Source organism: Scyliorhinus torazame, chromosome 1 (assembly GCF_047496885.1).
Source record: "Scyliorhinus torazame isolate Kashiwa2021f chromosome 1, sScyTor2.1, whole genome shotgun sequence".
Classification (NCBI taxonomy): Eukaryota; Metazoa; Chordata; class Chondrichthyes; order Carcharhiniformes; family Scyliorhinidae; genus Scyliorhinus; species Scyliorhinus torazame.
In genome coordinates, this window is record NC_092707.1 from 298,602,869 (window position 1) to 298,624,124 (window position 21,256).

Here is a 21,256-nt window from a genome sequence, read left to right on the forward strand (position 1 = left end):
TTGGCCTCTCAAGTATGATCTGTCATTCAATATGATCATCGGTGACCCTCTATGACCCTTCCAGAGACGACCACTGAGTGAGTGGTCGCACCCAGGGTGGTTCCTGCTTGAAGGTGTTGGTTTTGGTCCTTTTCACCCGTGTTATTGGTAGATTCGGTGGAAAAGTGGGGCGGAGAGTGTAGGGGAAGAAGTTCCCCCCTGGAAGAGCATGTTTGTGGGCTATCAAATCCGGCTGAACACAGTGAAGGACCTGGCAAAAGAGTTGAGGGAGACTCTTAGCGTAGTTCCAATTACGAAGATGGCCGGGGGGTGGTGGAGGGGCTGTGTTGGTGGGAAAACTGCAGATGGAGCAATTGAAGAGGCGTTTCAACAGCAAAGGGAGGAAGGAGATACAGAGTGAGTGGTCTAAGGCATTGGAGGGGACAGTGGCACCTCTTTGCCACTGCAGTGGAAAAGTGCCTCGGGGCACAAGCAGCGACGATCTGGAAGGTGGAGGAGTCTGACCAGAGTGACTACATTGTGTCTTTGGAGGCGGAGGTGAAGATCTCGGGGGGGGGTAGAGAAAGAGGGGGGGGGGGGGGTGTCTGTGCAAGTCACTGCAGACAAAGGTGGAGGACCACGAGAATAGGTCCAGGCGACAAAATCTGTGGATTGTGGTCTGCTGGAGGGAGTGGAGGAATGAGCACCACAAACTATGTCACAAGAGTATTGGACAGATGGGTGGAGGTGGCGATGGCGGGCCAGTGCTGGGGGGTACGTGATAGTGAGTGAGGTGTTAGAGGGGACACCGATGGTCTGCGTCTAATTGGGATGATGTTGGTTTTATAAAGGACTTACTGGGAACAATTCCAGACGTAGGCCCTCACCAGTTGATATCATTGGGGGAGCTATGAATGGCGATGTATCAGCGGCTATGTTTTTGGGAGGCCATAAAGGTGGTGGTCCGAGGGGAAATTATTTTGTTCAAGGCCCACAGGGATAGATGAGGAGAGAGGGTTGAGGTGGACAGGAGATACTAGGCGACCCCGACGACGGAGCAGTTGGCAGAGGGGTAGAAGTTGCAGAGCAATTTGATCGGTTGACAAAAGGCAATGCGGTGGGGCAGCTGCGGAGGGCAAGGGGGGATGCATTTGGAGTATAGGGAGAAGGCGACTCATATGTCGGCCCACCAATTGTGGAGTGAGGCAGCATCTAGGGAAATTTTGCAGGTGAAGGCAGGGGGAGGTGGTGTCGGACCCAGAAAGGATAAATGAGGTGTTCAAGGCTTACCACGAGGGGCTGAACCTGTGGTGGATATGGAGTGGTTTCTGGATGGGTTGGAGTTCCCAGAGTTGGAGGACGGGAAGAGGCAGGCATTGGAGGAGCCATTGGGGTGAAGGGAGGTGATGGAGTGTATTAGTAGGATGCAGTCGGGGAAGGCCTGGGCTCGAAGGCTTTCGGATGGAGTTTTACAAGCAGTTTGGGACGGAGTTAGCCCCTTACCTGGTGGGTATGTTAAGTGAGACTGTGGAAAAGGAGTTGCCAGCTACCTTAACGCCGGCGTTGATTTTGTTGATCCCGAATAAGGGGAAGGACTCACTGGAGTGTGGGTCCTACAGGCCCATTTCACTGCGAAATACAGATGTGAAAATCCTGGCAAAGGTGTTGCCGTGTAGGTTGGCGTGGTGCTTCCGGGAGGATCAAACGGGCTTTGTGAGGGGGAGGCAGCTCTCCAGTGACATTAGGAGGTTGCTGAATGTAACTATGACTCCGTCAGAGGGACGGGAGACAGAGATGATTGTGTCCACGGACATGGAGAAGATATTCGACCAGGTAAGGTGGAGGCATCTGTTTGAAGTTTTGGGAAGGGTTGGGCTTGGACCAAAATTTGTGGTTTGGGTGTGATGCTGCATGCGTCCCCCATGGCTAGTGTTTGAATGAACAAGATGAGTTTGGGTTGCATAGGGGGAGGAGAAAGGGGTGCCTGCATTGGCTATACAGCCCCTGGCGATGGCCCTTCGGGCATCAGCTGAGTGGCGAGGGATTGTGAGGGGGGCAGGTATCATTGTATGCAGACAATCTGTTGTTGTTTTGGTCGATCGGTTGCGCATATACACGCACAGAAAGTGCAAACTCCACACAGACACTCACCCAAGGCCAGAACTGAACCCGGGTCCCTGGTGCTGTGAGGCAACAGTGCTAACCACTGGTGGCACCATGCCACCCTCTCGGGGGGGTAATGAATCTCTGGAATTCTTTACTATAGAGGCTGTGTCATTAAGCATGTTCAAGGCTGAGATAGACAGATTTTTAATTAGAAAGGGAATTGAGGGTTATGGGGATAAGACGGGAAAGTGGAGTTGAGGATTATATCAGATTAGCTATGATCTCATTGAATGCAGAGCAGACACGATGGGCCAAACGGCCTATTTCTGCTCCTACGTCTTATGGTCCCGCCGTTAATCAGTTGCTGCGAGGGCAGCACGGTGGCGTAGTGGGTTAGCACTGCAGTCTCACGCTGCCGAGGTCCCAGGTTCGATCCTGGCTCTGGGTCACTGTCTGTGTGGAGTTTGCACATTCTCTGTGTTTCCGTGGGTTTCGCCCCCACAACCCAAAGATGTGCAAGGTAGGTGGATTGAACACTCTAAATTGCCCCTTAATTGGAAAAAATGAATTGTGTACTCTAAATTAATTTAAAAAAAATTTTTTTAAATTTTTTTTATAAAGCAGTTGCTGCAGGATCCTTCATTTGAAGATGACATCTTCCCAGGAAGAAACTGAATTCTAGATTAGTCTTAATACGGGTCTAAATTAAATTAACACGGGTCTAAATTAAATTAACAAGCATCATGATTCAGAAATCTCCATGTTACTCCAATTTTAAAACCAGCATTAGCTAAATCTTCTCCCTATTAGGACAATCACAAAGATTCATTTGTGGGACCATGACAAAGTCAGTCACAAGGCTCACATGCACTTATTTATACTCAATGCATCTGAAACATTCTGTTCATCAAGTTTTCTGAAAACTTAAGATATTTGGCAGGACAAAATGCTTTTCAGGCGGAAAGATTCCTGTAGGTTTATTTTGCTTGGAAAATGTTTTAAGTCTGTATTGTCCCAATTGTAATAATTGGAACTGATGCCATATTCGTACTGCAGAGCAGTTTTAAGAAATTGTTCCTTAATATCACGGTAGCTTTCCCACAGTAGAATCAAATGCAATATATAGCGCACAGAGAAGCTTGCCTGTGTTTACATAATTTATTTCTGATTCCTTATCATTCCCCATTGGCTTAGAAACAGCACATGACAGCAATTAGTTCAGAGGTATATTGCACTGTTTGCCTGCAGACTGAGATAAAGGTACAATGGAGCAGCAAGTGAGCGAGCACATGAGGGGGATAGAAGCGGGATGGGTAAAGGAGAGGGAGGGGAGAGAGCACAGTGAGAGTAGTAAAGGAGTGAGAGGATTAAGATTAGAGTCACAGAGCTTTATAGCTCAGGAAGAGGCCCTTCAGCCACCAAGCACCTATCTATTCTAATCCCATTTTCCAGCACTTGGTCTGTAGCCTTGTACGCTACGGCGTTTTAAAGTGTCCATCTAAAATGCTTAAATGTTCCTCGTCTACCACCCAATCAGGCAATGAGCACCAGATTCCCACCACCTTCTGTGTGAAAAGTGTTGCCTCAAATTCCCTGCACCTTACCTCTTGGTTATTGGCCCCTAAACTAAGGGGGAAAAGTGTCTTCCTATCTACCCTATGCCCATAATTTTGTTCACCTCAATCAGATCTCCCCTCCGCCTTCTCTGCTCTAAAGGAAAACAACCCCAGCTGGGGGTTGGGTGGGGGAGAAAGAGGAGGGGGGGAGAAAAGAATCCAGCAAGAGGGGGGAAAAGGAGTGAGCCAATCGCTGGGGTCGGAGCTGACCAACCTCTATTCGAAGGAAAATTAAGGTTTAATGTCATCAGGGAAGTAAGTGATTTGTTGCCATGCATTTTTCTCTTTGCCCTCTCCAAAGTAGGCAATTGTTTTGAATTAGGAGCAGAGGAATTAAAAATGAAGTTTACTATAGCAATGAGGGAATTAGACGGGGCCTGCAGCAGGTGGTGAGCGAACAAACATGAGGGGAAACCCCCACTTGATCTCATCCTCACCGATCTACCTGCTATAGATACACCTGTCCATGACAGAATGAACGGGGGTGATAACTGCAGAAGTCCTGGCATAGACAAAGAACTGTGTTCACACAATAATGGGCATCCATGAGGCGCTGTGGGCCATCAGCAGCAGCAGAATTGTATTCAATCACAATCTGCAACCCAGCACATCGCACACTCTACCATAACCACCAAGCCAGGGGATCAATCCTGGTTCAAAGAGTGCAGGAGAGCATGCCAGGAGCAACATCAGGCAATCTGAGAAATGAGGTGTCAACCTGGTGAAGCTACAGCACAGGACTACTTGTGTGCTAAACAGAAGAAGCAGCAAGTAATAGACAGAGCTAAGCGATTACCTAACAAATACATGAATAGTTCTGCCACATCCAGCCGTGAATGGTGTTGGACAATTAAACAACACTGGAGGAGGAAGCTCCACAAATATCTCCATCCTCAATGATGGAGTAGACCAGCACATGTGTGCAAAAGACAAGGCTGATGCATTTGCAACAATCTTCCACTAGAACTGCCGAGTGGATGATCCATCTCGGTCTCCTCCAGAGGTCTCCAGCATCACAGATGTCAATCTTCACTCCACGTGATATCAAGAAATGGCTGAAGGCACTGGATACTGCAAAGGCTATGGGCCCTGATAGTATCTCGGCAATAGTACTGAAGACATGTTCTCTAGAACTGGCCGCATCCCTAGCCAAGCTGTTCCAGTACAGCGACAACACTGGCATCTACCCGGCAATGTGGAAAATTGTCCAGGTGAGTCCTGTACACAAGAAACAGGAAAATCCAACCCAGCCAATTACCTCCCTATCAGTCTACTCTCCATCATCAGCAAGGTGATGGAAGGAGTCATCAACAGTGCTACCAAGCGGCACTTACTCAGCAATAACCTGCTTACGGATGTTCAGTTTGGGTTCCGCCAGGGTCACTTAGCTCATGACCTCATTACAGCCTTGGTTCAAACATGGACAAAAGAGCTGAATGCCAGAGGTGAGACGAGAGTGACTGCCCTTGACATCAAGGCAGCATTTGACCAAGTATGGCATCAAGGTGCCCTAGCTAAACTGGAGTCAATGGGAATCTGGGGGAAAACTCTCCATCGGTTGGAGTCAAACCTGGCACAAAAGAAGATGGTTGTGGTTGTTGAAGGTCAATCATCTCCGCTCCAGGACATCACTGGAGGAGTTCCTCAAGGTCGTGTCCTAGGCCCAACCATCTTCAGCTGCTTCATCAATGATCTTGCTTGCATTATAAGTTCAGAAGCGGGGATGTTTGCAGATGACTGCACAATGTTCAGTACCACTTGCGACTCCTCAGAAATGAAGCAGTCCATGTCCAAATGCAGCAAGACTGGGACAATATCCAGTCTTGGACTGACAAGTGGCAAATTACATCTGCGCCACACAAGTGCTAGGCAATGACCATCTCCCATCTCCTGCAAGAGAGGATCTAATCATCACCCCTTAACATTCAGTGGCATTACCATTGCTGAATACCCCACAATCAGCATTCTGGGGGTTACCATTGATCAGAAACTTAACTGGACTAGCCATATTAATACCGTGGTGACCAGGGCAGGTCAAAGGCTCGGAATGCTACTGCGGGTAATTCACCTCCCGACTCCCCAAAGCCTGTCCACTATCTTTCACAGTAAATTCATTGCAAAATGTTAGTGTAAGCCTACTTGTGACACTAATAAAGATTTATTTATTTACTTACAAGACACCAGTCAGGAGCGTACACTCCCCACTTGCCTGGATGAGTGCAGCTCCAGCAACACTAAAGAAGCTCAACACCATCCAGGACAAAGCAGCCTACTTGATTGCTACCCCTTCCACAAACACTGAATCCCACCAACATTTATCCTCCATCTACAAAATGCACTGCAGTAACTTACCACGGTTCCTTAGGCAGCACATTCCAAATCCACGACCACTGACATCTAGAAGTACAAGAGCAGCAGGCACCTGGGAACCCCACGACGTGGAGGTTCTCCACTAAGTCACTCACCACCCTGACTTGGAAATATATCGCTGTTCCTTCACTGTCGCTGGGTCAAAAGCCTGCAACTCCCTCCCTGTCAGCACGATGGGTGTGACTACACCTCAAGGACTGCAGCGGTTCAAGGTAACTCATCACCACCTTCTGAAGGGCAACTAGGGATAGATGCTGGCCTAAACAGCAACGCCCACATCTCAAATTAATTTAGAAATTTTTAAAAGACAGGATACTTCCATCGTATTATGTGACGCTACTACAGTGCAAAATTAGATATATTCAGAACAGATCTAGCAGCTTAAGACTGGATATCCATGAGGTGCTGTGGGCCATCAGCAGCAACAGAATTGTACTTCACCAAAATCTGTAACCTCATGGCCCAGCATATCCCCACTCTACCATTACCACCAAGCCAGGGGATCAACCCTGGATCAAAGAAAGTGCAGGAGGACATGCCAATAACAGCACGAGGCATATCTAAAGATGGGGTGATTCGCCATCTCCAAAAGAGAGTGTTCCTCAGTGGCGAGCCGTTGCTGGCAGCAGGATTCTCCGTTCCAGCCGCCGGCCAGTGGGATTTCCCACTGTAGCCACTCTATGCTGCCGGGAAACCGGCTGGGGTGTGTAGCCACCTAAAATGGCTGATTCCCTATTAATTTGGCCAAAACCCGATTTAAAATGGCTAACCGAAAAGGGTGATGGGAAAAGCAGCCAACAGGACACAAACGGACAGCTGCAGACAGAATAGCGTATTCGGCTCTGGGGAAGTCGGCCCAGATCGATACTCAAGACTATTAGCAGCACATCAACCCAGACATCTGCAGTTTAATCGGCTATCCCCGGGAACAATTGCAACATATTAGCAATTGAAATGCCGGGCCAGACCTCTCGGCGCCTGCAGTGGCCGAAACAAAGACAGATGAACGACCACCCCCGATCGAGGAATCGCCCCATTATTGGAGCATATCGAACCCAGTGATTGGGAACAAGTCCAATCACTTGGGACTCAGGGTCAAGGGCCGCCCCGAGAGGCGGGAAGCCCCTGGGCCCTATAAAGTGTGGGGCCAAGTTCAGATCTCTCTCTCTGTCTCTTCTTCACCTGCTCGCAACCTTCGCAAGAACCTTCAGCAAAGAACCGTAAGTTTGACTCCAGCGATCGCTACCCGATAGAGATTCCTAGCCATCGACCCGTATCAGCCTTTTGAATCCCGCAGGCCAGATCCAATTCGATAAGCCATTTGTTTCCCTGACCTGGTGGGCCCTTCCTAAAGTTAAGTATTGGCCAGTAGTGATAGGTTTCTATATAGATAGTAGGATTATTGTGTAAGCATTACTTGTTGTATATAATAAATGACCGTTGATTTCAATCTTACTAAGCGGTGTGCTGACTTATTAACCATAACTTGAACTTGAACCACGTGGCGGTATCAGAAAGATACCTGGCGACTCGTGAGCAAAGGTGACATAATCAGAGCTAATAAACTAAGGCTAAAAAGAGCAACAGGTGCGCTGCTGGTGAAATGGAGAATCCCGTCAGTGAAGAATTCACCCAGATGTGCCAACCTGGTGAAACTTGCATTGGCAAATTGTAGAAGCATCACAACCAACGGATCAGATCTAATTGTGCAATTCGGCCACATCCAGCCGTGAATGGAGAACAATTAAACAAATAAAAAGAGGAGGCTCCAGTAATATCCCCAGCTCATTGATGGGGGAATCCAGCACAGCTGTGCAAAAGACAAGACTGAAAAATTTGCAACTGGTGCCAAATGTTTTATGCATCTCGACCTCCTCCCGAGGTCCCCAACATCACCAATGTCAGTCTTCAGTCAAATCAATTCACTCCGCATGATAAAGAAATAGCTGAAGACGTTGGAAATTAAGATTATGGACCCTGCAACATTCCAACAGAAATAAAAATGGCTTTGTGATCCAAAACTTGTTGCGTGTCTAGCCAAGCTGTTCCAGTACAGCTACCACTGGCGTTGACCCAGCATCTTGGAAAATTGTCCAAGTTTGTCCTCTCCACTAAAAGCAGGACAAATACAGCCAACGAATTACCTCATCAGTCTACTCTCGTACATGAGTAAAGTGATGGAAGGGATCATCAAGTGTTATCAAGCAGCACTTACTTAGCAATAACCTGCTCAGGGACACTCAGTTTGCATTCCGCCAGGATCACTCTGCTTCTGACCTCATTATTCCACACATGAACAAAAGAGTTGAACTCAATAGGTGAGGAGAGAGTGACTGCTCTCGACATCAAGCAGCATTTGAGGAGGCATCGAGGAGCCCGAGGAAAACTGATCAGGGGCAAGCTCTCCACTGGGTGGAGTCATATCTGGCACAAAGGAAGATGGTTGTGATCATAGCTTATCATAGAATTTATTGTGTAGAAGGAGGCCATTCGGCCCATTGAGTCTGCACCGGCCCTTGGAAAGAGAACCTTACTCAAGCCCACATGTCCACGCCATTCCCGTAACCCAGTAACCCCACTTAGCCTTTTTATTTGGACACTAAGGGCAATTTAGCATAGCCAATCCACCTAACCGGCACATCTGTGTACTGTGGAAGGAAACTGGAGCACCCGGAGGAAACCCACACAGACACGGGGAGAACATGCAGGCTCCGCACAAACAGTGACTCAAGCCGGGAATCAAACCTGGGACCCTGGAGCTGTGAAACAACTGTGCTACTGTGCTGCCCATTGGAGGTCAATCATCTCAATCCCAGGACATCACTGCAGGAGTTTTGCAGGGTCGTGTTCAGGTCCAACCATCTTCAGCTGCTTCATCAATGACCTTCCTTCTATCACAAGGTCAGAAGTGGGAATATTTGCCGTGCTTGCACAATGTTCAGCACCATTCGTGGGGATCTTTGCTGTTCGTGACTTCTCAGAGGAGTAGTGTCCAAATGCAGCCAAACCTGGATAACATTCAGGCCTGGGCCAAATGGCAAGAAAGCATTCATGCTGCACAAATGCAGCACAACATAAAATACCTTTTGGGGGTCCACGTGCACCGTAACAGCAGCATTACCCTCACACACAACCTTTATTGACCTCAAAACCTCAGATTCTGTCAACTGCAAAGATTTATGGAGTAGCCTCCTCAAATTTGCCTGTTCTCAAATGTTTCACCATTGTCCATTTACTCCAAGATGATTGTCCATTTACTCCAAGATGACACACATGTCCTGACCCTCACCAATGGAACCACCACAGACCCGACCCCAGTGAAGTTGGATTCTATCATCACACCAACCCACTTTTCAATTTTCCTTGTTGCACCTCATCTCCAAACAAATAACCCACAGACGTGGAGATAATATGGAGAACAAATGTTCTCAATCTAAAATGAATCAATCTAAAACCAAAATCACCACAACCACAGTCATTGAACTTCGGACTGCAGGTAACACTTGTCTATGCACTCATTGGGAATGGAGCTTCAGGTCATTGCTGTGCTGACTCCAATGCATATGGGAAAACAGGCCTTTCGCAAAACACCCAGAAAAGTAAGGTCTGCTTCCAACTAGCTCCCAACAGCATAACACCTCCCTGCATCAGCAGAGATCAATGGAAAGACCCTCGAAAATGCAGACCATTTTCAGTGTCTTGGTGGCCTCCTCTTCAAGACAGCACATGTAGATGATGAAAGTCATCATCACTTCCAATGTGCTAGTTCATTCTTTGGTTGACTCAGTACGCGAGGACCAGGTTCCCAAACAGAAGACTAGGCTGTAGTGGCCCCCAGGTTCCTCTACGCAAGAATAGTTAAATGATAATTGATCTTTTTCTTACAAAGCTTAGTAGTATGAGGTAAAGATTTGTCCGCTGATTTACTCCCAAGCTGACATGCAAGCCCTGATCCTCACCAATGGAACCACCACAGAGCCTGCCCCAGTGAAGTGGGGTCCATCATCGCGCCAACCTGCTTTTCCCCAAAGATGACACATCCTTGGAAAACGATGGTAACAATTCAGATAATGAAACCCAAGTTTACTTCACTTTCAGCCAAGTAAAGAACTTTTTAATGTTGCAATACAATTAGAATTTGGCCTTGAAACGTTGTTAAAAGTTGCTTTGAAGGAAGCATTCAAACGCATCAAAAAAAAATCAAATATTCCTATTTATCAACCTTGGGCATAACAGCTACAAGGTGATACAAAAAGACTACAAAGATGCTACAAAGTGATTTTTGTATGCAGCACTGAATAACATTTATCCAATGACATGTTAAGAGCAAAGCACAATCCATAATCATCTGGAAAGGAATAATTTGATTAGAGATAGTCAACACGATTTTGTGAAGGGTAGGTCGTGCCTCACAAACCTTGAGTTCTTTGAGAAGGTGACCAATTGTCATTTTTATAAATGACCTGGAGGAGGGCGTAGAAGGATGGGTGAGTAAATTTGCAGATGACACTAAAGTCGGTGGAGTTGTGGACAGTGGGGAAGGATGTTACAAGTTACAGAGGGACATAGATAAGCTGCAGCGCTGGGCTGAGAGGTGGCAAATGGAGTTTAATGCAGAAAAGTGTGAGGTGATGCATTTTGGAAGGAATAACAGGAAGACAGAGTACTGGGCTATTGGTAAGATTCTTGGCAGTGTGGATGAGCAGAGAGATCTCGGTGTCCATGTACATAGATCCCTGAAAGTTGCCACCCAGGTTGAGAGGGTTGTTAAGAAGGCGTACGAAGTGTTAGCTTTTATTGGTAGAGGGATTGAGTTTCAGAGCCATGAGGTTATGTTGCAGCTGGTCAAAACTCTGGTGCGGCCGCATTTGGAGTGTTGCGTGCAATTCTGGTGGCCGCATTATAGGAAGGATGTGGAAGCATTAGAACAGGTTGCAGAGGAGATTTACCAGAATGTTGCCTGGTATGGAGGGAAGATCTTATGAGGAAAGGCAGAGGGACTTGAGGCTGTTTTCCTTAGAGAGAAGAAGGTTAAGAGGTGACTTAATTGAGGCATACAAGATGGTCAGAGGATTGGATAGGGTGGACAGTGAGAGCCTTTTTCCTCGGATGGTGATGTCCAGCACGAGGGGACATAGCTTTAAATTGAGGGGAGATAGATATAGGACAGATGTCAGAGGTAGGTTCTTTACGCAAAGAGTAGTAAGGGCGTGGAATGCCCTGCCTGCAACAGTAGTGGACTCGCCAACACTAAGGGCATTCAAATGGTCATTGGATAGACATATGGACGATAAGGGAAGAGTGTAGATGGGCTTCAGAGCGGTTTCACAGGTCGGTGCAACATCGAGGGCCGAAGGGCCTGTACTGCGCTGTAATGTTCTATGTTCTATGTTCTAGAAACAGTGAACAAAAATTTATTTTATTTCCCCTTTCTTCCATTGCCCACCTGAAATAGGACAGGCCTCCAGAAGTGATATCAAAAGCCAATAAAGCATTAATACAGACCTGTTGAACAGTTGTTGTCAAATTCAAGCATAGCTGTATAATCTTGTTTTTCATCACTGAGTAATCACTGATCCCTGTAAATGGTGACCTGTAACAAAATAATTGTTTCATAATAGTATGTATATCGATTTGAAGGTGAAACTTGGGGTATAAACCTGCACACACACACACACACACACAGTTGTGCATGCACCAAAATGAATCAGAACAAGCTTCTAAAATAGGTCCTTTAAATATATTGACTCAAAATCTAAATTATAATGGACAATTATGATTATTTGGTCCAAACAAGAGTCCAGTGTATTATACACATACACATTTAACGCGTCTAATAAATGAATCGGTGTCCAATACCATACATGCACTGAGTTTCTAAAACGTAGCACTATAGACCTTACAGGGCATGTTCAAAAATATGACTAGGAAAATTGTTTCCTTAAGTAAATGCTATTCCATGACTCAATGTACATGCCTCAGAATTGGTTGGTCCAGCACACTATTTTCCATTTCTGGGGCAGGATTCACCAACTCCAAATTGGCAGTCACAGATCTAGAAATCTAAATTGTAGTCTAGTTGTTATGATAACTGAAAAGTACAGTGATGTGGTAGATGTTCTTCTGAGACAGATGATCAGTACTGATGGAGCTTACATCTAGCCACGCTACATTTCACCTAGAAGAATTGGTTCATCAAACAGGTACACACAGTTAAATAAAAAGTGGGAAACCGGCAGTTCATATGCACTTGAGGAAAATTAGATCACACATGACTTCTAAACCAAAGCTTTATCAATAAATAAAACAGCCCTGCATTGTTCTGCACATTTAATTCCGATTTCCAATTGAAAGTAGAAAGGCACAGAAATGTAATTTTAGTCTTGCACTTGGAAGTGAAACATCTTCTGCACATTCGTTTAAAACTGTTCTTTCAGTAAATGTGCTTCTTTTTCTCACATCCTCTTCCTTCCCCTTTCCTAATGGTCTTTATTTATGGAGGCAAATGTACTCTTCTGGGTTAGCACTACAGCGCTGAGGATCCGGGTTTGATACCAGCCCCGGGTCACTAACTGTGTGGAGTTTGCACATTCTCCCCGTATCTGCGTGGGTTTCACCCCCTCAACCCAAAAAAGTGTACAGTTAGGTGGATTGGCCATGCTAAATTGCCCCTTGATTGGAAAAAAAATAATTGGGTACACTAAATTTAATTTTTTTTTAAACGTACTCTTCTGAATGGGACAACTATTTGACTAGATAAAGGAGAGTCCCCAGAAGTTGTGGTGTACTTGGATTTCCAAAAGGCATTCAATAATGTGTCACATAAAGGTTAAGGGCTCATAGACTTGGAGATCATATATTAGGATGGATGGAGGATTGATTAATGGACAAGCAGAAAATATGAATAAATGGGGCATTTTCAAGTTGGCAGGCTGCGACAAGTAGAGTGCTGAGGCCTGAACTATTTTACAATCTATATTAATAACCGAGGTGCATTATTACTTTGCCTCTTCATCTAAGTTTGCGGACGATCCAAAGCTGGGTGAAATGCAAACTATGAGGAGGAAACAGCAAGACAGACAGGTTAAGTGAGTGGGCAACATGGCTGCGGATGTAAGTGGGGGTAAAGATTTAGTGGAGTGAATAATAAGTATCTTAAATTTATGTATACTATGCCCAGAACACAAGTCCCTTCCAAAACCTGAAGAATGCACCCAACATTCCATACCGTGGAGCGCCAACAGCGCCCACAATAGTGGAGCCTCTTCTTCCCCATCCCACAACTACCTGACCAATCCATGCAACAGAGAAAACTAGTCAGGCACATTGCTGTCCAAAGGGGAATGTATATTGAATGCATGGTCAGTCACCTTGGACCACTCGCAGTGCCTACAAAAACTACTAACACAAATAAAATGTAAAACACTGATCCAAAAACTGAGCGACTCTATACAGAGCGACAAACCTCATGTACATCTGATGTTCATAGCAAGTGTATGTATGAGTAATGTAACCAAGAACTCGTGCAATTGAAAGGAACAGTGAGAAACACGTGGTGCCAGCATTAATTTGTATGCTCATGTACCACTGCTTTTTAATAAATGCAATATTGTTCACGTTGTCTCCTTCCAGCCCACCTCAGAGCTCATTCTTTGGGCAAATGACTGGAAGGTTTTACCTGCGCAATAAGTCACCCATGTCACAGGGACAACTATTAAAACAGGTGAAAACATTACTGAATTAGCACAATAAAAATGAGAGACTATTTTAGGTTGAATGTTTACCTGTCTAACCATGCCAACAAGGCCTTAGCTGCTGCAATGAGGTCCACAACTGAGGTAAGGAAATCATTGGGAGGTTTGCGAGAAGTTCTGCCATCGTAAGCAACGCTTTTTCTTCGAGTGCTGATAAAATTCTGGAGGCCATTGGTGGAAGCCCGTAATTTCAGGGCCAACCTCTTCATGCTTTCTGTTTCCAAACCATAATTCTGCAATTAAAAGCAAATGATTAGAATTGAAGTCAAAAGAACAATCTTGAACAATCTTCCAACTTTCCTGGCACATGAGAATAGTACTAGAGGACTATAAATGTTACACTGTGTATGAAAAGGGCAGAGGATAATCTTGGCAGTGACAATGCACGTCAGTGGTGGGGAACCTCTTAGAGACAATAATCTGATGAATTAACTGGCATTTGGAACTACCAGCTAATAAATGAAAATTTAAAAAAAAAATTATTTATTTATTAAAGACAAATTGTGATTGATTAACTTGATCAAATTCACGAATGAAGTAATGGAGAGGATTGATGAAGGCCATGTAGTGTTGGGCAAATGTACTCTCAAAAGGTGTTAAAGGACGGTTTGTTTACAACATTTGCCCATTAAAGTTGGAGGTCATGAAACTCAGAAATATTGCAAACAATGAAGAGAGTACAACATAAGAAATAGAAGCTATGGAAGGCCATTGAGCCCTGCAGGTTTGCGGTCATTCACCCGTGGCTGATCTTTTCTCACAACCACGCCTTCCACAGTATCCACTTATACTTAGAAACTAATCAGCAACCTTGGTCTGAAATATACAGAACAGCTGCACATCCACCACTCTCTGCAGCAGATAATTTCATGATTTACAATCCTTTTGACTGAAGACATTTCTCATATCAATCCTAATTGGCTGATACTTTATTCTGAGACACTGGGCCAAATTTTATTTGGTGATAGAGCTGGTGATGCTTAGATAATAGTTAACCAGTTGTATCTGTTGCCCCATTTAATAGTTATTAATAAAAGTTAATGGTGTTTAAATTTACAAACCTAGTGACTGTGGTTATTGGGCAGCCAAAAGACTCTGGTATATTTCAATTGTGATGCAACTTTGGATCAAGAGGGTCTGAAATTGACCGTGCATTAGCCTCGGGCATCATAATATTATTGACTGGCAAAGTCTAAATCTTGAGATACATCAGAGTACTTTTCCTATTTTGAAAAGTGCTCCGATGCATTCAAAATCAAGATTACGCTCACAACCATAATATTTAGGAACAGAAGTAGGCCATTCAGCCCATCGCCATGTAATGATCTTAAGTGATTTAAATGTCCCGAACCCTTTTAAACTGAAAAAACCTTGAGCAGCAAAGGAAGAAAAGCAGCCTGCATCGATTGCAGCTTTAAAATTGGCCTTCTGTTTGGTTTAGTTTTAATTGTTTATATTTCCTCCAAGATGTTGCTATGACAGCTGAGAACATTATGAATACTTGGCTGAGATTCAAAAGCTTATGAAACATTTCTCAGCAGAGCACGGTGTTCACATTTTGATTTCATATTTTAGGTGATGATTAAAGGATTATCTGATTTTGATCTGGAGATTATCCTTCTGTTCTTCCAACAGGTTGACTAATTTATTTAAATGGCTTTTGAAGTAGGTTTTTTTCAATACGATGTGTATGAACGACAGCTCTAACAGATTTTTAGATTGGTTTTTAAAAATGCGAGATCTTCCCATCAAAGGTCCAGGATGTGTGGCTACGAAGGGGCGTTGGGGGGGGGGGGGTAAAGAGAGAGAGAAATGAGGTACCATAAACAATATTCAGATCTGGGCTGCTGTTTATGAGAATTAAGGCACTCTAACCAACTCATCTCTGCACCGACACTCCTCTTGCACCTGCACTCATGAAACCCAACCCTTCCACAACCACATCTCAGAGATATAAATACAAAAATACAGCACCTCTCAGGTATAAAAATATAGGAGGAATGGGCTTTGGAGGCAGGTTCAGATTTTAAAAGGAACTAGAAGCCTTGTACTTAATCCATGTCCCAACCCGACCTGTAACACTGGTTTAGATTCCCCAGTCAGAGTAGAGGAAACATTTTCTCAGCGAAAGCCATTAAGAATTTTATATGTTTCAATTAGATCATCCTTCCAAACTGCAGGTTATATAGGTCTCATCTAGTCAGTCTCACCTCATTAGGACAACCTCCTCATTCCAGGAACCAGCCAAGCAAACTTTTCTTGTAGTTACTTTTGAGCAAGAAGGTCTTTTCTGAGCCAAGGAGACCAAAATTGCACACAGCACTTAAGTGTGGCCTCCTCTATGGTTTTCTAACTGTAATAAGGCTTCTTTAACACAGTACCTTGGTGTAACAGACATTAATGCACCATTTGCTTTCCTAATGCTATAAATGCACATTAATTTGCTGTGATTTATATACAAGACATCCAGATTCTTCTGAAAGCAAACATTTCTCGGTCGTTCACTGAGAATTTCTTTGCATTGAAAAAATGTTTCTTTCTACCAAAGTAGGTAACACAACGCCGAGGTCCCAGGTTCGATCCCAGCTCTGGGCCAGTGTGTGTGGAGTTTGCACATTCTCCCCGTATTTGAGTGGGTTTTGCCCCCACAACCCAACAATGTGGATTGGCCACGCTAAATTGCTCCTTAATTGGAAAAAATTAATTGGGTACTCTTAAATTTAAAAAAAAAAAAAAAAAATCAATGACCATCCCGGCATCATAAGGTCAGAAGTGGGATGTTGACTTCCGGGTGCGGCGATGACCAGCTAAGTCGCACGTTTCGGCAGCTCCCGGTGGAACGGACTTTTGGGCTCTTAATAGGAGCCCCAACGGCAATTTTAATGGCAAAAAACACTGTGCTGTAATCCAGAAGGGAATCCCCCCTGGACACGGATGGAAAAAAGAGGAAGGTGGCCGGTTTGCGGTGGATCCTCTAGAGCAGCGGCCAGGAAGGCAGGCACAAAGCAAGATGGCATCGGAAGGAGGCAGTTTAATATGGGGCCCTGACCAACAAGAGTTCCTGCGGCGTTGCGTGGAAGAACTCAAAAAGGAGATGAAGAAGGAGCTGTTGGCCCCGATATTACAAGCGATTGAGGGGCTAAAGGAGGAGCAAAAGAGCTTCGGGTCGTGAAGGCAAAGGCTGCTGAGAATGAGGACGACATACAGGGCCTGGTGGTGAAAACAGAGATGCACGAGGCACAACACAAAAGGTGTGTGGAAAGGCTGGAGGTGGAGAATAATGCGAGGAGGAAGAATTTAAGGATTCTTGGTCTTCCCGAAGGTGTAGAAGGGGCAGACGTCGGGACATGTGAGCACGATGCTGCACTCGTTAATGGGATCGGAGGCCCCGACAGGCTCCCTCCACCTCCAGCGGACCCATCGAGTTATGGCGCGAAGACAGAGGGCTGGAGAAATTCCTCGAGCCATAGTGGTGAGATTTCTCTGAAATAAGGACAGAGAGATGGTCCTCAGATGGGCAAAGAAAACTCGGAGCAGTAGGTGGGAGAACGCGGTGATCCGCGTATATCAACATTGGAGTGCAGAAGGAGGGCAAGCTTTAATCGGGCCAAGGCGGTGCTGCACAAACGGAAGATTAAATTTGGAATGCTGCAACCGGCAAGACTGTGGGTCACACATCAAGGGAAACACCACTACTTCGAAACGGCAGATGAGGCGTGGACATTTATTGTCGAGGAGAAACTGGAGTGAGCGGGCCATAAAAAGAACGTTTGGGACAAAGTGGGGGGGTGAATATGTGGGATGAAGGGGGGGGGGGAAAAAGAGGGAAGAGATGACTTCCCAAGTTGTTAATCCTGCGACCCTGTAACTTTTCTCTCTTCCCCATGTCGTGGGGGAGGGAGGATGAGGAGCTGAGGGCGCTGGCCATTGGGGGCGGGGCCAAAAGGGAAGCGCGGGCTTTGTTCCGGCGCTATGGTAATCACGGCAGGAACAGGGAAGCAGGAAGGAGGGGGCCTTGCACAGTGTGAGCCGAGGTCACGGGGGAAGCCGAGGTCGGCCAGAGTTTGCTGATTCTGGGAGCAACATGGGGGGTGCAATTACGCTAGTTTGGGATCTAGTGGGGGGGGGGGGGTTAACTGGGATGCTGCTGCTGGGGAGAAGGGGGAGCTGGTATGGGGGGGGGGGGGGGTTGGTCGGGGCGGGGGGGCACCGCTTGGGGGTGATACGGCTAAGTGGGAACCGGGCGAGGAGCTGGATTGGAAAAGGAGATGGCTAGTCGTCGGGGGGGGGGGGAAAGAGCCCCCCAACCCGGTTGATCACGTGGAATGTGAGAGGGCTGAATGGGCCGATTAAGAGGGCACGGGTACTCGCACACCTAAAGAAACTTAACGCAGATGTGGTTATGCTTCAGGAGACGCATCTGAAGCTGATAGACCAGGTCAGACTACGCAAAGGATGGGTGGGGCAGGTGTTTCATTCGGGGCTAGACGCAAAAAACAGGGGGGTGGCCATACTAGTGGGGAAGCGGGTAATGTTTGAGGCAAAGACTATAGTGGCGGATAGTGGGGGCAGATACGTGATGGTGAGTGGCAAATTGCAAGGGGAGGCGGTGGTATTAGTGAACGTGTATGCCCCGAACTGGGATGATGCCAACTTTATGAGGCGTATGTTAGGACGAATCCCGGACCTAGAAGTGGGGAAGTTGATAATGGGTGGAGATTTTAATACGATGCTGGACCCAGGGCTGGACAGATCGAGGTCCAGGACCGGAAGGAGGCCGGCTGCAGCTAGGGTGCTTAAGGACTTTATGGAGCAGATGGGAGGAGTAGACCCCTGGAGATTTAGTAGACCTAGGAGTAAGGAGTTTTTGTTTTTCTCCTATGTCCACAAAGTTTATTCACAGATAGACTTTTTTGTTCTGGGAAGGGCACTGATCCCAAAGGTGACGGGGACGGAGTACACGGCTATAGCCATTTCGGATCATGCTCCACATTTGGTGGACCTGGAGATAGGTGAAGAATAACAACAGCGTCCACCCTGGAGAATGGACATGGGATTATTGGCAGATGAGGGTGTGCGCTTAAGGGTGAGGGGGGTGTATTGAAAGGTACTTGGAACTCAATGATAATGGGGAGGTACAGGTGGGAGTGGTCTGGGAGGCGCTGAAGGCAGTGGTTAGAAGGGAGCTGATATCTATTAGGGCACATAAAGGAAAGCAGGAGGGTAGGGAAAGGGAGCAGTTGTTGAAAGAACTTCGGAGGGTGGACAGACAATATGCAGAGGCACCGGAGGAGGGACTGTACAGGGAAAGGCAAAGGCTACATGTAGAATTTGACTTGTTGACTACGGGTAAGGCAGAGGCACAATGGAGGAAGGCACAGGGTGTACAGTATGAATACGGGGAGAAGGCGAGCAGGTTGCTGGCCCACCAACTGAGGAAAAGGGGAGCAGCGAGGGAGATAGGGGGGGGGGGGGGGGGGGCGGGGGTGAGAGATGAGGAGGGAGAGGTGGAGCGGGGAGCGGAAAGAGTGAATGGAGTGTTCAAGGCATTTTACGAAAGATTATATGAAGCTCAGCCCCCGGATGGGAATGATGTGCTTTCTGGATCAGCTGGAATTTCCCAAGGTGGAGGAGCAGGAGAGGGTGGGACTGGGAGCACAGATTGAGACGGAGGAAGTGGTGAAAGGGATTGGGAGTATGCAGGTGGGGAAGGCCCCGGGACCAGACGGATTCCCAGTTGAATTCTATAGGAAATATATGGACTTGCTGGCCCCGCTACTGATGAGAACCTTTAATGAGGCGAGGGAAAGGGGGCAGCTGCCCCCGACTATGTCAGAGGCAACGATATCGCTCCTCCTAAAGAAGGAAAAAGACCCGCTGCAATGCAGGTCCTACAGGCCAATTTCCCTCCTGAATGTGGATGCTAAGATTCTGGCCAAGGTAATGGCAATGAGGATAGAGGATTGTGTCCCGGGGGTGGTCCATGAGGACCAAACTGGGTTTGTGAAGGGGAGACAGCCGAATACAAATATACGGAGGCTGTTAGGGGTAATGATGATGCCCCCACCAGAGGGGGAAGCGGAGATAGTGGTGGCGATGGATGCCGAGAAAGCATTTGATAGAGTGGAGTGGGATTATTTGTGGGAGGTGCTGAGGAGATTTGGCTTTGGGGACGGGTATATCAGGTGGGTACAGTTGCTGTATAGGGCCCCGATGGCGAGTGTGGCCACGAATGGACGGGGGTCTGACTATTTTCGGCCCCATAGAGGGATGAGGCAGGGATGTGCTCTGTCCCCGTTATTGTTTGCATTGGCGATTGAATCCCTGGCCATACACACACACTGCCACTGGTAGGCCACCTCCGAGCAGCTAAATGGTCATTGAGGCACTGGAGGGGGCAAGCCAGGGAGCCAATGGGAAAATGTCAGACGGCTTCCGTTAACAAACCTTGTTGATCTAATCAAATTGGATTATTTTCAAAAAGCATCTCAATTGGCTACCTTGATGCTTGCAGGTGGGTAGTTCTGTCATTCCCCCACTCCATCGCCAGGAAAGGACGGGCGGGGGACAGGATGGAGCTGCTAGGCCAGGGCTACAATTCATGCCCCATATTTATAATGCAGCAGCACTGGTGGAGGCAACTCCAACAGTAGCATGAATGCTTTTGGCAAGGTAAAACACTCTCTCGGATGGTTCGCTCACACTGATGGGTGCATCCCGCCTGTTTATTGGACTACTATCCACCTGTACAGATCAGTTTAATTTGTAAATACTGGTCTTCACAAACACACCTCAAGAACAGAAAGCAAAGGGTACTGGAATTGCTCCAAATTCTATTCAACAGACATTGCTAAAGTACTTTATACCCCACAATTTCTATATTGGAAATTTGCTAAATTTATGAGCATGTGCAGAAAAATAAAGTTTCCAAAATATATTCATGATTCAAATTATTTTTAGTTTTAAGATAGCTATGGAGAATGATAGCTCTCACCCAAAAGTTTAAATTCTAAATTGGGGCAAGGCCAATTTTGAGGGTGTTAGGCGGGAACTTTCAAAAGTTGATTTATGGTGCCTATTTGCAGACAAGGGCAAGGGACAGTTGGTAAGTGGAAGTCTTTCAAAAAGGTGTTAACTAGGGTTCAGGGTGAGCACATTCCTCTTAAGTGAAGGGTAAGGCTGGTAAGAGTGGGGAAACCCTGGATGACTCAGAATATTGAGGCCATGGTCAAAAGGAAGAAGGAGGCATATGACATGCAAAGGCAGCTGGGTCAAATCCCTTGAAGAGTATAGGTTTTGTCAGAGTAAAGTTAAGAGAAAAATCAGGAGGGCAAAAAGGAGACACGAGATTGTCTTGGCACAAAGGAAAATCCAAAGAGCTTTTACAGATGCATAAAGGGTAAAAGGGTGACTAGGGAGAGGGTTGGGCCT

The 21,256-nt window shown here is 46.3% G+C and overlaps 1 protein-coding gene across 2 annotated transcripts in view; it reads right to left on the reverse strand.

Moving 5' to 3' along the window:
• cnksr3 (cnksr family member 3) overlaps positions 1–21,256 on the reverse strand; it is a 156,668-nt gene that overhangs the window by 59,770 nt on the left and 75,642 nt on the right. For both annotated transcript variants that reach the window (XM_072507725.1, XM_072507719.1), the window contains exons 3-4: positions 13,856–14,058; positions 11,577–11,664 (exon numbers count right to left, since the gene is read on the reverse strand). In XM_072507725.1, coding sequence (XP_072363826.1) covers positions 11,577–11,664; positions 13,856–14,058 — 291 coding nt within the window. The remainder of the gene's footprint in view (positions 1–11,576; positions 11,665–13,855; positions 14,059–21,256) is intronic.